Genomic DNA, 14,120 nt, shown 5'->3' with positions numbered 1-14,120 from the left:
CAAATATCTGTATTTGCTTTAATGCTTAACAAGGAATGGTGCGAACTTTCTTTTCAAGGTTCTGTTAGGTATGCGAGCATTGATAATAATTCAGACTTCGTAGGCTCTGCCCAGAAGTGGTCAGGATAGTTATTAGGTAGGGATACCATAAATCCTTTTGAAAACTTTGAGAATAAGGCGACTGTATGAAAAGACAATTAAAAATGACATAATCGACGCGAAAACGGGATTTCGATGAAACTCAATGAATTTTAGCAGCGAAACAACGCTGTAAACACCGATCGCCGGTGGGTTGACTAAAAAAAGGGTAATTCTAACCCAGCGGTTCCCAACGTGCCCGATTTGGAGATTCAAGGCGGAGAAAATAGCTAAGGGGCGACAATGTTACAACGTCCTGTGAGATATATTTCATTAACACGTCCAGAAAATACATTGAAGACGGCTTATTCTGCATATGACACGAAAGTTGACTGAAAAAAGCTCAACTTAAACGAAAAGTGGGCGCGCAAACCGGTATTCCGAGCACCTACTCGGATAATGATCATTTTTTAGTCAATTCACCAGCGATCAGAGTTTGGTGAATAATTTCCCGTATATGTGTTCTATTTTTCGGACCTGTAAATACTGGGGGTGAATATTTTTGTCGAGCTTGATTAGGGGGCGATGATTCGAAAAAGGTTGAGAACCACTGCCGAACCGATCATACGTGGAAACGGGTATTTCGGGACCGGGAGTCGAGTCTAAAAGGTGACCTTTTTCTTGGTCAACCCATTAACGATAGCCGTAAAAATTACAAAATTACAAAATTTCCCGCTTTAACGTATGCTCTTGTATTTTTTGTAAAAATTGTCCTCTTTTTTGGATCTCAGAATATGGTAACCCTACATCACTTAGAAGTAGAAGTACCGTTGTAAATTTCTACTCAAGTACATGCGCATATAGCTATTACCGAGTAAGTAAAGAAGTTAGTATTTTAGGCGTATAGTTTTGTCAATAAACTATTTTCAATTATATATTCAGTAACCGTGATAGAAGCTTTCGACCAGTTATTATGACGATCGCACACATAAGAGTAATGCAAACATTCCAACAGTGCTTTCTACTCGACAACATGCTGAGTGTATGCAGTAAGTTTGGCCTAAAAAACTATATCAAGTAGAAGTGGAAGTAGTCTACAACCATAACTACTTGAGTACTCCGAAAAAGTAGAAGTACTTCGATACTGAGCACCTCGGGTTCTGCCCTGAAAGTTTGTGATAAATATCAATCACAACAAAGAAAATTCAACACAGAGATCTGAGATTTACCGTGTACCACTAACATTATACCGATTCGCGATATTTTTTTCTTGAAATATCAAGCTATGTAAGTTATAAATAATGCACTGGCTCGCTTCCACTGCTGTTACATCCTAGACATAGCAACGAGCGTGAACGAGATCACGAGCCTATCTTCTCGCTAATAGCAGAGTCAACTTTGACCAATGGAACCGCAAATGATACTTTGATCCAGTGGAGCAAAATCGGTATTTCCTATGCTCCAAAGATTTTCCAGCAACTCAGCAATATTGGGTGGGATTCAGGCCTGGCGTGCCGAACAATAACCCCAGATCCATTGTAGTTTGATCAACGTGTTAGTATTAGGACATTTGGCTCCAGCCACTGACACTATATGCGTACTCTGATTAATAACTACACCACTCCTGGAACAGACTGTAGAGAGTATACAGGACAGCTGAACGGCATTTGTGTGTAGCATTGTCACATCACATCTTGTAATCAAGTTCACAAAGAGATTTTCATAAAAGTTCGTTGTCACGAACACGAAAAGTTTGGTCGTTAGCACCAGTCCTAAATATAACTCTTTCAGTTACACCGCCAAATGCTAGATCTTTATCTGTCTTGTGCGGGGCCGTATTGCCTTCATTTATAATGTATTTTTAAGTTGAAGTGATGTATTTTGCCATATATCCTTCTACAGCGCAAGATTATTATCATTTCTGAAGTTTGCATGGTTAGTCGAAGATAGTAACCGAGAACATTATTCGATAATATAGGTTTGAACATCAAAGGCATTATTTTACCACCACGATCGATCTGCGTTTCAGGGGCAATCCCGGGAATCTACTCGATAGCTTGTTATCCAGAATGGAGCAGTACGCGAGTAATTTGGAAGGTCTCGTCGAAGAAAGGACCGCCGCGTATTTGGAAGAAAAGAAGAAAGCAGACGACCTGCTGTATCAAATGCTGCCTGTGTAAGCGGCAATTTCTATCACTGGCCAATGACCATCGTAGTGCCACATTTTGTGTATATACTACCCAGTCTTTTCAATAATGTCATTTTGTGTGGTAGTTAAATGTTATGAACGCCTGATAGTATGGTTTGACGCATCAATTCCCATACCTTATGAATTACAATATATGACCAATTTTTAACATTCGAACTGGGAGCGGTCCGACTCTTATCGCTTTTCCTGTTTATTTCAAGTTATATGTCGTTGACACGTCATTTTGTTTCCGAAATAAGGAAGACAATGCCGTTTACTTGGAATTTAAAGCCTGTAGCTCAAGTGCTGCGCGAGCAGCCTTCTGTTATAGCTCTATCGTAATCTGGTGCCTGATCAAGGTTTGCGACAAACTAGCAGTCTATAAAGAACCATAAAAACTGCTCGTGTTCCTAATAAATGATAATAAATCCTTCGTTTGCAGCCCGGTTGTTCAGCGCCTGAAATTGGGCGACTCTGTGCCCGCCGAAGCGTATGAAAGCGTCACAATACTTTTCTCCGACATTGTCGGTTTTACAACATTGTCCGCAACATCTACCCCGATGGAAGTTGTTGATATGCTGAACGACTTATACACATGTTTTGACGCGACAATCGATAGCTTCGATGTATACAAGGTATATGCTTCTTTTGCTCTTTCATTAGACGTGACACTTTTGATATCGCATACAAGCATATAGAATCTATAGGTATGCCGGTATGTACAATGCTTCGTTATTTTGAACTCACTATTTTAACACATAATATTTCATTAGTACATTTAATTACATCGTTAGTGATCATTTCTGGATTTTGATATCATTTACATAATTCTTCCCCAGGTGGAAACCATCGGTGATGCGTACATGTTGGTGTCTGGTCTGCCGGAACGAAACGGCATCAGACACGCGGCAGAAATCGCCCGCACCTCCCTAGCACTGCTCCGCGCCGTCAGTAACTTCAAAATCCGCCACAGGCAGGGAGAGCAGCTGAAACTACGAATCGGCATCCATTCCGGTAATCTGTTAGTAAACGCTTGTTTTTCATTTTTACAACTTGTTCTTCGCCTAGGTCCGTGCTGTGCTGGAGTCGTCGGGCTGAAAATGCCGCGTTACTGCCTCTTCGGGGACACTGTGAACACTGCGTCGCGTATGGAATCAGCCGGATTGCGTGAGTATTTTTGATGCCACTTGGCTTCATTAAACTACTGAGGTAGGTTAGCACTCATAGGCATACAGTCGGGATGACTTTGTATGATCACGACCGGCATTTGACTGTCTAATAATCTTTCGCGACGGCTTATCTGAATACATACTCGGCTCATTTGGGTAATGTTTAAACCTTTCGCGTATTATTTCTATAATTTGTATTCTTTTTGAAACTCCTGGTAAATCATTATTTCTATTGTACGTAAATAGGAATTTATGAATTAGTTCGAAGTCTACATGGAGTGTATCATAAGTGGCTATCTAGTTACCAATCACCTTTCTCGGACTTACATTGCGCGACAGTTCAATGCAAGGCCTCATAAGCTTTCATTGGTGGCCCCCTCGGCTGCATATCCCTCACATGTAGGGTTTTGCGCATTGATACATCCGTTTACTTGGATGCCTTATATGTGTATCTCTCTGGTGTTGACGAATTATGCTCTGACTGTGCATGACGACTAAATGATGTCTTATGTTGACTATTCTTTTCATTATTGTAACAGCTCTCCTAATACACGTCTCGCAATCCACGAAATCGTTGCTGGACAAGTTCAAGTCTTTTCACTTGGAGCTACGAGGAGAAATCGAATTGAAAGGAAAGGGCAAGACCACGACGTATTGGCTTCTGGGCGAAAATCCTCTCATGATAGAAGAAGCTACTCACGAAGAGAAAGAAATCTAATTCCTACACGCAGAAATTAGTTTGCCCCGATACACTCCGCGTGGGATGTGTCCAACCTCGATCACCAAACAGTCGGAACTGCTATATAAATAGCACGGAATCCAACGCCCAAACGTACTTTCAACAGTCTGTAACGCTGCGATCAACTTTCGAAGATTAGCGCTTACAGATGATTCTGTATTTAGGTATTAGCAATTGGAACTCCGTGCCAATCTTCTGACATGTCACTGATTTCGAGTTAAACTAATGGGATATATATCCCGTATGGAATCTAATGATATTTATCAAGTATCGCATACTGTGTGGTAGCGAAGTCCGAAGCGGACTATTAGTACATTGGAGTCCTGTAAACATTAACCTACCGACCATAACCACACGCAGGCTCGATTGAAATCAGTGATTTTCTATGAACCGATGACCAGTGGCAATAAATGAGCGTAGCTAGTATGCCAGTACGGTGAGTCGAGGGTGCTATGTATGATTTCCATACTGTTTCAGCATCATAATATGTTTGTTGCTTATTCCTGATCAGCTGACATACAGCACGACTCAATTGTGCCCATGACTTTTTTACGACAGTGCCCTCGCAGTCTGTGTGGTAATTAAACAGCCTAAAACCCAGCACGTACCCGAAAGGCGACCTCGATCTTATTCAAACCCAATTCAGAAGCGATTCGAATTACTTGCATTTATAAAAATATCAAGTTCCTCTATTTTATTCTCTTTATTTATTTTTCAATCGTGAATATTGCTATACTTATACAGCCAACAATTCTTAGATTTATTGTTACACCAGACTTGAGTTTCGATATCGCCTCATTCTTTGCGCTTTGACAGTCATGACTATACTCGTGACTCCAATCAGATTGCATGCAAAGCCCATGATATCATCATGTGGATCATATTGACCGTTAGACGTTTTTGTGACCACGTGCGGGAATATTTATTTCTGAGCTGGTGTATCGTGGAATGACGTATAGATAACGTCGCGTTCCTTGTTTCAATTTTGAGCGTTTCATTTCTATCATGCTTGCTGCATTTGGCTTGCCGAATATATTTTTTGTACAGTAGGCTGTATATGTGAATGTGTTTGTACTCACTGTATGTCTTAAAGTCGCCTAGTTGCGATCGGCTTCTGAAGTGATTATTTCAGGAATTGACGCCTTTAGTATATCGCCCTACTCTAATACCTTTGCACATTTCTGTATGTATTGCTTACAGTGAGGCTAGTTTCCCTACAATTGAAGGTTATGGTAATATGGAGTTAACATCTACGAGATGCGATGATGCGGCTTCATGGGTTGAATCGTTGAACACGATTGGGTTGACAGAGACGTTCGTATACTATACATATTACACAATCTATTGCCAACTATGCGATGTACGCGCACAACCGTTTTGTGTGTTCTGGAGATGACACGCGAAAATATAACTCAGTACACTCCTCTCCTGGTATATATCTACATGTTATTATTATAGCTTATTTCAATTTATGTCTCTGTGTTAATGGGTTGGCTACTACAAATCGACTGATATATAAATGAACATTTTACGTACGAATCCAGCAACAGACTACGACAATTGGGGAAACGAAAGTAAGTTACATAGGTTGAACGAGATCTATGCAATTCATTGCAGCAAAAAGGTAGTAAAATCGATCCGTGAAAATCATATTGAATGCACGAAGTTCACATGTGGTCGACTGATCGCAATTGGAAAATTATGCGTTTAATGTGTGGAGTCCAGTGGTTTCCAACCTTTTTCGACGCATCGCGCCCTTACCAAGCTCGATAGAAATCCCCCCTACTCATATTTACAGACCCGTAAAAGTGGACATAAGGGGAAATCTATTCACCTAACTCTGATCGCTGGCGAATTGACTAAAAAAGGTGATTTGTCCGAGTAGGTACTTGCTAACTTGATGATGGCACTTGAGAACATTTGCTTCGACTATAAAGTAGTTGGAGTCAAAGCAATATAACAAAGTCCGACCCGAGCCAGCATGTATTTCTCCGACACCTAAGAGTGTTGAAAAATTAGTTGCACATCGACTCCACAGTTTTTACGTCGGCCGAATATTCATATTGCCTATCCCTGTGTCTAAATATTGATGATTTGATATATTCGTCCCTCGGCGGGTGGAATCAGAAGACGAGATGTTCGTTTAGCACTTTTAGACAGGGTGTTGCATTCGCTGCATTATCGACACAGTACATTACATCACACACAAGGTCACCGCTGGCCGTCAGGGAATAGCGAGTAGATATATTTTCCGATGTCTATGATGTTATAGCATTACAAGTAGGACTGCATTCAAAACCAAAATCAATTTAAAACAGAAATGTTTAAAACAGACCCTTGTTTAAAACATGTGTTTTTAAGCCATGACGTCGCGACTGTTCATATAGTCATAGTGGATTTGCACTGACAATGAAAAATATAGGGTAAATATAGCCCCTTTCGTATCTACGTACTATAGCTGTTGAACCGACTACTTTGAGGGTTCCAACCATCCCATATCGTATACGTCGACTAAATCGAGTGGTAATCGTCCGTAGGCTCATACAACATGTTTTTTGGAAAGTGTTTACACAATTATGGCATAATTAATAATTATACAACTTGAAAAAACACCATTTTGTTTTGAAAGGCCTTTGTTTAAAACACTGTTTAAAGCAGTGGTTCCCAAACGGTGGGGAATTCCCCACTGGTGGGGAATACAATGGTTTCTGGTGGGGAATAGACCTATTTGTTGAACACTATACAGAACAGTCTACATATTTACGGAGACACATGCGCAATTACCGTTACCAGTTAACGGCTCTGGAATGTATGTATCGAAAATTTTATTGCGTGTTGCTGACAAAATCTGATCTTTCAAGTCGGGTAACCTATGTTGGCGTCACAAACGCATCCAGCACGACCATTATGACGTGAAATAACGCTTTCGCAAAATTTGGAGGGTTAGCGGTATCGGTTCACCATACGTTTTATGTTGCAGCTATAGGCGATTGTATTGCGTGCTGGTGTGTTTGTGTGTCTTGTGTACTCAAACAAGCAATATAGCTGCACCGTAATCACAGAAACTTTGGGTAGTGGGGAATGAAGGCTCGGAGTAAATCTGAAGTGGGGAATGAAGACAAAAAGGTTGGGAACCACTGGTTTAAAGCATGTTTTCAGGTGTTTTAAACAACCATTTATTTTAAATGCAACCCTAATTACAAGATAAACTTTTTTCAGGGATCAGCATAGAATAGGCTTACCATATTTTGGAAATGTAAAAAGAGGACACTTTTTCAGAAATTTCAGACATGCAAAACTGGAGAATTCTCAAAAACCGGTAAATTTTTCCCACTTCGTGATCGGTTGACTAAAAAAAAAAAAAGTCTTCTTTTCGCTCAGAGCTAAAATCACCGCTTTTCCCTCCGAAATACCCCCCGGAGCTTCACTTCTGCGCTAATTTGCGGCATATCCATCGCAATATCCTCTAAATCTGAACTAAATTTTCAAAAAAGAGGACAAAATCTCAAAAAAGAGGACAAAAGGGCGTCCTCTGAGGACACTTTCAAAAATGTCAAAAAAGAGGACAAATCCTCTTAAAAGAGGACGTATGGTAAGCCTAGCATAGAATGAGTTAGATATCGGCGATATCGCTACTCTCTTCCGCCGTTGGTGGTGATGGTAAAAAAATTCGTAAAACATCTGCGTCATAGGGTTGGAAAGGTGTCGAAATTTTATAAAAAAAAATACACTACAGCCTCAGAAAATGAGAAGATTAAAAAATCAGAACTATGTTTTTCAACCTGTGGGATGGTGCACACTTATACCGATGAAAAATATGCACCGCGGATAATAGTTATACAGCTTTATGTACTTTTTCAATTGGCACAAAACCTCACAACCTGAAAAGGACCCCGGTGGACTAGTTTACATAAAATCGTCTCGAGACACTTGATGACCTAATACGGGAAGCTTTGGGGCATGAAGATGCGCCTAACTGTATGGTCTGAAATTGTCAGACATATTCAGCAGCAACCGAATCATTGATTAACTTATTGGAAATTTCAATAAAAAGTGTAATAAAAAATTAGAGTGGATGGTTCCCAGTAAGGTTTAAAAGCATTTAACTAGAGTATAACCACAATACATGCATCCAATTATGACGTCATATATTAAAATACCACACAAAATACAGGCAAACCGTGAGCGCATTGACCAATTTTCAGTTTGAGCTCAACTTCGTTCTGCTGAAGCAAGTGTTGTTGGTGGATTTTCATTAAAAGTCGATTCAAATGTTCATTATCAAATTTTATTGTGTCGCCACACTGCGAGGTTTAACTCTTGCGAACTAACGCACGGAACATTCTATAGATGTGGTTCTTGATGTGGGCCCTATCAGTGGTGGCTTTTGGGGTGGGCGAGGTGGGCGGTCACCCGGGCCCCCCTGGTCGAAGCCCCCGCCCATTTGGATTTTGCGCTTTTTCGAGGAGAATGACGAATATACATGGAAATCCGTGCACCAAGCAAGAATATGATTCCGTACAGATGTGTCAATCATCATCAAATCACTGCATTTGTTATAAAAGTCCCGTATCCCGATAATCATCACGTCCCTGGATGTGGTAGAATTACTTAGTTTTGATGTAGTCTATCCTTGCACACATGCAAAATAGACATGGCCGGATCCAGCGCCTGGGCAAACCTTTGCGGCGGTGAAAGATAGATAATAATAACCGATGCGAAAGGGGGGTCTGGGGGGCAGAGCTCCCAAGAAGTTACGGATAGATACTTATAGGCAGGCCGTGTTATTTTTGGCATATGCCAAAACTGCCAAAAATAGCTTATTTTTGGCATTTTTCAATTTTTATTTTTGGCAGTTTTGGCATCGACCTCTAAAGAGATATTTTGAGACTCGAATTCGTCATAAAAACGCTTTATTTGGGTCAGTATATCAATAGAGACCAAAAATGTGCAATATCCTCTTATAATCAGTACCAACAAACAATAATAAGAAGAAAAAACCTAGCGATTACATAGGTTAATAATATCAAATGAAACCACAAAATGTGCAGTATCCATTCGGAACCGGTGCCAATAATTAGAAAGAATGAGAAGCCTAACGAACACGCTCAACACCTGATTGTTACAGTTTTTAAATAGACTTAAATTGTTTGCACTGTAACAGTGCTTCCAAACTCGGGTCAGCAAAGTTTCTCCTGAATTAATTTTTCGCATAACGAATCTGGGAAATATCGGCTTCAACAATAGCCGTTGAGGGAAAGAATGTTGTCAGACCCCACAAAAGGTTTTCAGAGCTTCAAAATTTCGGAGGACAGAACCGCCTTCCAAGCATCATGATAAGAGATCACTGCGCTAGTGCTATCGATATCATCGCGGAAAGAATTTTCTTCCCGATACTTTTCCAGGAGTTCCCTGTGTTGTCTCTCAACACATTCTATTTTGTAGCGCGACCATCCCATCTCCATCAGTCTACCGATATATTTTAGGAGGACTGTTGTCACGTCAGATGGCTTTAATATTACCAACTCACATGGAAGAGTCCTGGGAAGGTTAGCTTGTTCAAGAACATTAACGCAACAAGACTGTCTGGCAAAACGAGACTGCAGTTCAGAAATAGCCGGACTGTTTGTTGTGTCACAATGTTCAACTCGATCACAATGCAAAAATCGTGGTTGAATTTGGGGTTTCCAGATCCTTGAGCAGAATACAGTAGAGCGGCAGCTTTCCATTGATACCCGTTTTGTGAAATTTAGCGCTCGGCAAGCCGGTCTCAAATGGCCGTAAAATTGCCTTTGGACAAATGGAAAATATGACGTAACCAAATGCAGTCAGCCGTTCAATCTCACTGTACCCACACCATTTAGGACACCATGCTTTCTCCCCTAATGGGTGGGCTGGACCCATAGAGTAAGAAACCTGCCCTTCTCACACGCTCTTCTCGCTTGTAATGCGGTCCTGTTAACACAACACCATGAAAGAAATACACTATTGGCAGGCCGTGTTATTTTTGGCATATGCCAAAAATTAGTTATTTTTGACATTTTCAAATTTTTATTTTTGGCAGTTTTGGCATCTGGCTCCTGAAATGCCAAAAATAACACGGCCTGCTTATAGGGGCCCCCGGTAAGTCTCGCCCAGCCCCCCCCCCCGTTCGTAGGGCCACCACTGGGCCCTATCACCCCAGGGAACGATGTGACTTTGGCGAAGGAAAATACTCGGGGTCGCGTGGACGCTACGGGGCGCACAAAGAAGTTGACATAGCAATATTTCAATAGTGCTCATCATAAATTAAGTTTAACTGTAGTTCTCCTGGATCAAGGCCAATGGACATGCCACCTCTTCGTAAGCCTCATAACATTGCGATAACCAGCTAGGAGTCAAATATATTGTTCAATGCGATGTGTATAATTTGATGTTATATAACTACGTCATAATGCATATTGCCTGACCTCTTTTCGCCCGTCAATGCCCTCACGGAATTTTTTCGGAGTTTTATTTCAAATTTAGCTGAATCATCTTGAAAACCGTCTTATATGTCTTATAACATTAGGCAAGCTTTTTGACGACTTTGGTTTCAAAACGAACCGACTCCAATAGAATTTCTGCTGCTGCATGTCAGAAGCGAGTATCAAAACCGTATGCAAACTTCAGGTTTCGTAATTACACGAGTGTTACTTTCCACTCTGGCTTATCTGGAAGGTGGCGAAGTAACGCGTCATCGCTTCATATCCCTTTGCGAAATATCTGACACGCATCACTCTCTCGACGCGATCAAGCAGGGGATTTGGGATATGGATAGGATATGTGTCCTACGATACCAGCGGTGGCTTGTGTTTGGGCTGGATTTTAAGAACTCAATCGTCATTGACGTGCGCTTCGTGATACCCCAAGAACACGCGAGCGGGAGTGTGAAACGGCGGATAGTGTTTCTTCGCGACTTTTGTCAGCGCTCAATTCTGCGTAAATGTTCGGTAATTTAGTAACATTGCGATTCTTATCCCTACGTGTACTTTTATTCGATAGGCTTCTTCGCCCCCGTGCAGAGTTTGGTAGTGCCCGTATCGACAACATGGATACGCCGTGAGACTTGTCGTGGTCGAGTTTGAATCGGTCGTCACGCACCCGTCGATATACAATGAAACACCACCCCTATACAAGTAGGATCACTGGCGTAGCAGCATGTGCTGCCGCCCCTGGCTCTCTTGAAAATGCCGCCCCCCTAGGTAGACCGCATCAAATTTCGACATAGATTGATGTTCAAGTAATCTTGTCAATAGGAATAATTACAAATAATATGCCGCGTCTCAGCCTCACCGTCTCGACGTTAATGACGCCAAAAATAATAAAGACAAGAAATAGCGAACGAATGTATTGTGATTGTGATTGCTGAGCGCCTAGCAGGATAGCTGCGGATACCATTTTTCGAGTCTTTGGTATGACCCGGCCGGGGATCGAACCCACGACCTACCGCTCGAGAAGCCGGACGCATAACCATTACACCATCTCGCTAGCGATAATATCCTCAAATTCAAGTTTTTGAACGTAGTCTCTTTCTATAGACATAATGGATAGAGCTGATAGCCGATCATTATTCATGATAGAACTAAATACTAATCAGTTTGAGCTCACACAGCTCGCAGTTGAAACACCAATGTTCAGATAAAGTTTCAGACACGAGCATAAATACGGTGTCGAATCAAGTAGCTTTGCATTAACCAACCACTGTAAAACATCAAACGTTGTTGCACTACGATCAAACGTGGTTTCACGGCTCCGCACCAGCCTCTTAACCCTTTTAAAATCTCAAGTTAAACAACTTCATATGATTATAACTTAATTTGTGTTCATCCTAGAGCAGTGGTTCGCAACTTTTTATTAGACACGCCCCCCTTTAGGATAGTGAAAAATCCCGCGCCCTCGTGTCGTCATATTACAAGATCCAACCGGGATGCTAGCAACCCTAACAGATTGTTTGATGGCAGGGAAGGTTATGACTGTTGATGAGAGAATTCAAAAATAAGAAACTGGGTCTATATATAGAGAAACACGCGTGAATTGGAGGTAAATCGCGCATAGCGCGAATAAATTCATTTGACCGATTCTTTGCGCCCCCTTAAGATGCTTTCACGCCCCCCCCCCCCCCAACGGGGGCGCGCCCCCCAGGTTGAGAGCCCCTGTCCTAGAGGCCTCATATTGGTTTGTACGAAAAGCTAGCAATCTTCTGCTTTATATGATCCCTAATTCGAGGTATAAGTATTGACAATTTTCGCAGCTAACTCCAAAAAGTCCACCTCGTCGTCAAAAGTGCTTCTAAAAGCGCTGGTGAATAAATTGTGACTTTCGCTTTGCAGCAGCGCGTGGGAATTCAAAAATCCAAATATATCATTTAAGAGGTGTATGCCGGTAAACCTAGTTTCAGCTTCAAGTTTTAATCTGTCCTATGCTTGAAACATGCATCGTCTAAATTCTTCAACAACACTGAGGCCAGCATCTTCTGTTTGTTCGCCAGGCATTCTCCTTTTTGTGTGAACTCTCCGAACCATCGGCCGTGACGGCTATTTCGGAGTGATTCCATCGCCATGTTAACATATTAATTCGTGTTTTCGGAATCAGCGCGACACTAGCTTTCGATTGAGACCTGTTTGATTAAATTTTAGCTCACGGGACGCCAGCTATAGGACTACCAAGCACTCTTCTTTTAGCCGGCTGTCTACGCGCCGCGCGAGATAGTGTAATGGTGATGCGTCCGGCTTCTTGATCGGTAGGTCGTGGGCCCGATCCCCGGCCGGGTCAGACCGAAGACTCGAAAACTGGTATCCGCGGTTATCCCGCTAGACGCCCAGCAATCACGGAGGAGAAAAAAACGGGGTGCAGACTAGATGACCTTACTATAAAGTCCTTATCGCATCTCCGTCGTCAAAGCATCACGATGATGCAGGCATCTCTGTCACTGTGCAGCCTCATTTTGCCGCCCCCTTGGAGCGTGCCGCCCCTGGCGCAGAGCCAGAACCGCCAGGTGGCTGCTACGCCACTGAGTAGGATTACTAGATTTTGAGATCCGGAAAGATAGATACTTTTCACAGGCTGTAAAAGTTACGATAGCGGACGAGAAAATCGTCGATTTTCACACCTGAAGAGATAATTTCGTTGGGTTGATGAATCTGCCGGGCCTGGCGCGTGGAACAGTATCCCACCGGTCATCCGACAGTCGTCGAGCATGTCCAGACACCCAATTCGAAACACAAACAATTGCTACTAAATAAATTCAAGTTCAAGACCGATCATCGCCCCCCAAATTTTGCGTACCTAAAATTGGGCATACAAACTGTAATCACCGGCGGGTTGACTAAAAAAAGGTCAACTTTACGGCTCGCAGCCTAATATTTGACACTTTTGTAACTAAATTATTTCCGTGGGTTGACTAAAAAAAAAAGATAAGCTCTTTTGACGCGTCATCGCCCCCTTCGCCCCCCTATCGCCCCTTCGTCATTTTCGCCCCCTAGGACGCCAAGTCGCCCACGTTGGGAACCACTGGCCTAGGCCAAGGTGGGTGTCTGATTCAATAGACTACTCAAAGTCGCTTGACACCTTCCTATCTTTTCATTGTATCGCAATTTTGTGGTGTATTGAACTGATAAAAGTGCTCTAAACCAATGATGATGATGGCTGACTCCCGAAACACCCGCTTTTACCTTATATTAATGGTGTTGACTAAGAAAAGGACAAGTCTTGAGGGAGGAAAAATCCTCACAAAGGAGGGCACACGGTAACCCTACCTGTAAGAGAACCAATAGGTGCCACTGTGTATCATTGCCTGTTAATTTTTTTGTACAATACTGTGGGTTGTTTCTCTTGTTTCTCACTGAGTGTATAAAGTATATGTGCAATTCTGCATGAACGTAGAATGTGATGCCTCAAATTCCTGATGTAATTAAGAGATCATGCA

General features: G+C 42.0%; 1 protein-coding gene across 2 annotated transcripts in view; it reads left to right on the top strand.

Annotated features, from left to right (window-relative positions):
- The window catches only part of LOC145459454 (atrial natriuretic peptide receptor 1-like), a 34,909-nt gene extending 29,679 nt beyond the window's left edge, over positions 1-5,230 (top strand). For both annotated transcript variants that reach the window (XM_080338089.1, XM_080338088.1), the window contains exons 19-23: positions 2,108-2,254; positions 2,709-2,901; positions 3,106-3,280; positions 3,335-3,433; positions 3,975-5,230. In XM_080338089.1, coding sequence (XP_080194215.1) covers positions 2,108-2,254; positions 2,709-2,901; positions 3,106-3,280; positions 3,335-3,433; positions 3,975-4,153 — 793 coding nt within the window. In that variant the 3' untranslated portion in view covers positions 4,154-5,230. The remainder of the gene's footprint in view (positions 1-2,107; positions 2,255-2,708; positions 2,902-3,105; positions 3,281-3,334; positions 3,434-3,974) is intronic.
- The last annotated feature ends 8,890 nt before the right edge of the window (positions 5,231-14,120 follow it).

The sequence above is a fragment of the Botryllus schlosseri genome, chromosome 16 (genome assembly GCF_051294905.1).
Source record: "Botryllus schlosseri isolate E-star chromosome 16, Bs_hap1, whole genome shotgun sequence".
NCBI lineage: Eukaryota > Metazoa > Chordata > Ascidiacea > Stolidobranchia > Styelidae > Botryllus > Botryllus schlosseri.
This window is presented reverse-complemented; position numbering and strand designations above follow the sequence as displayed.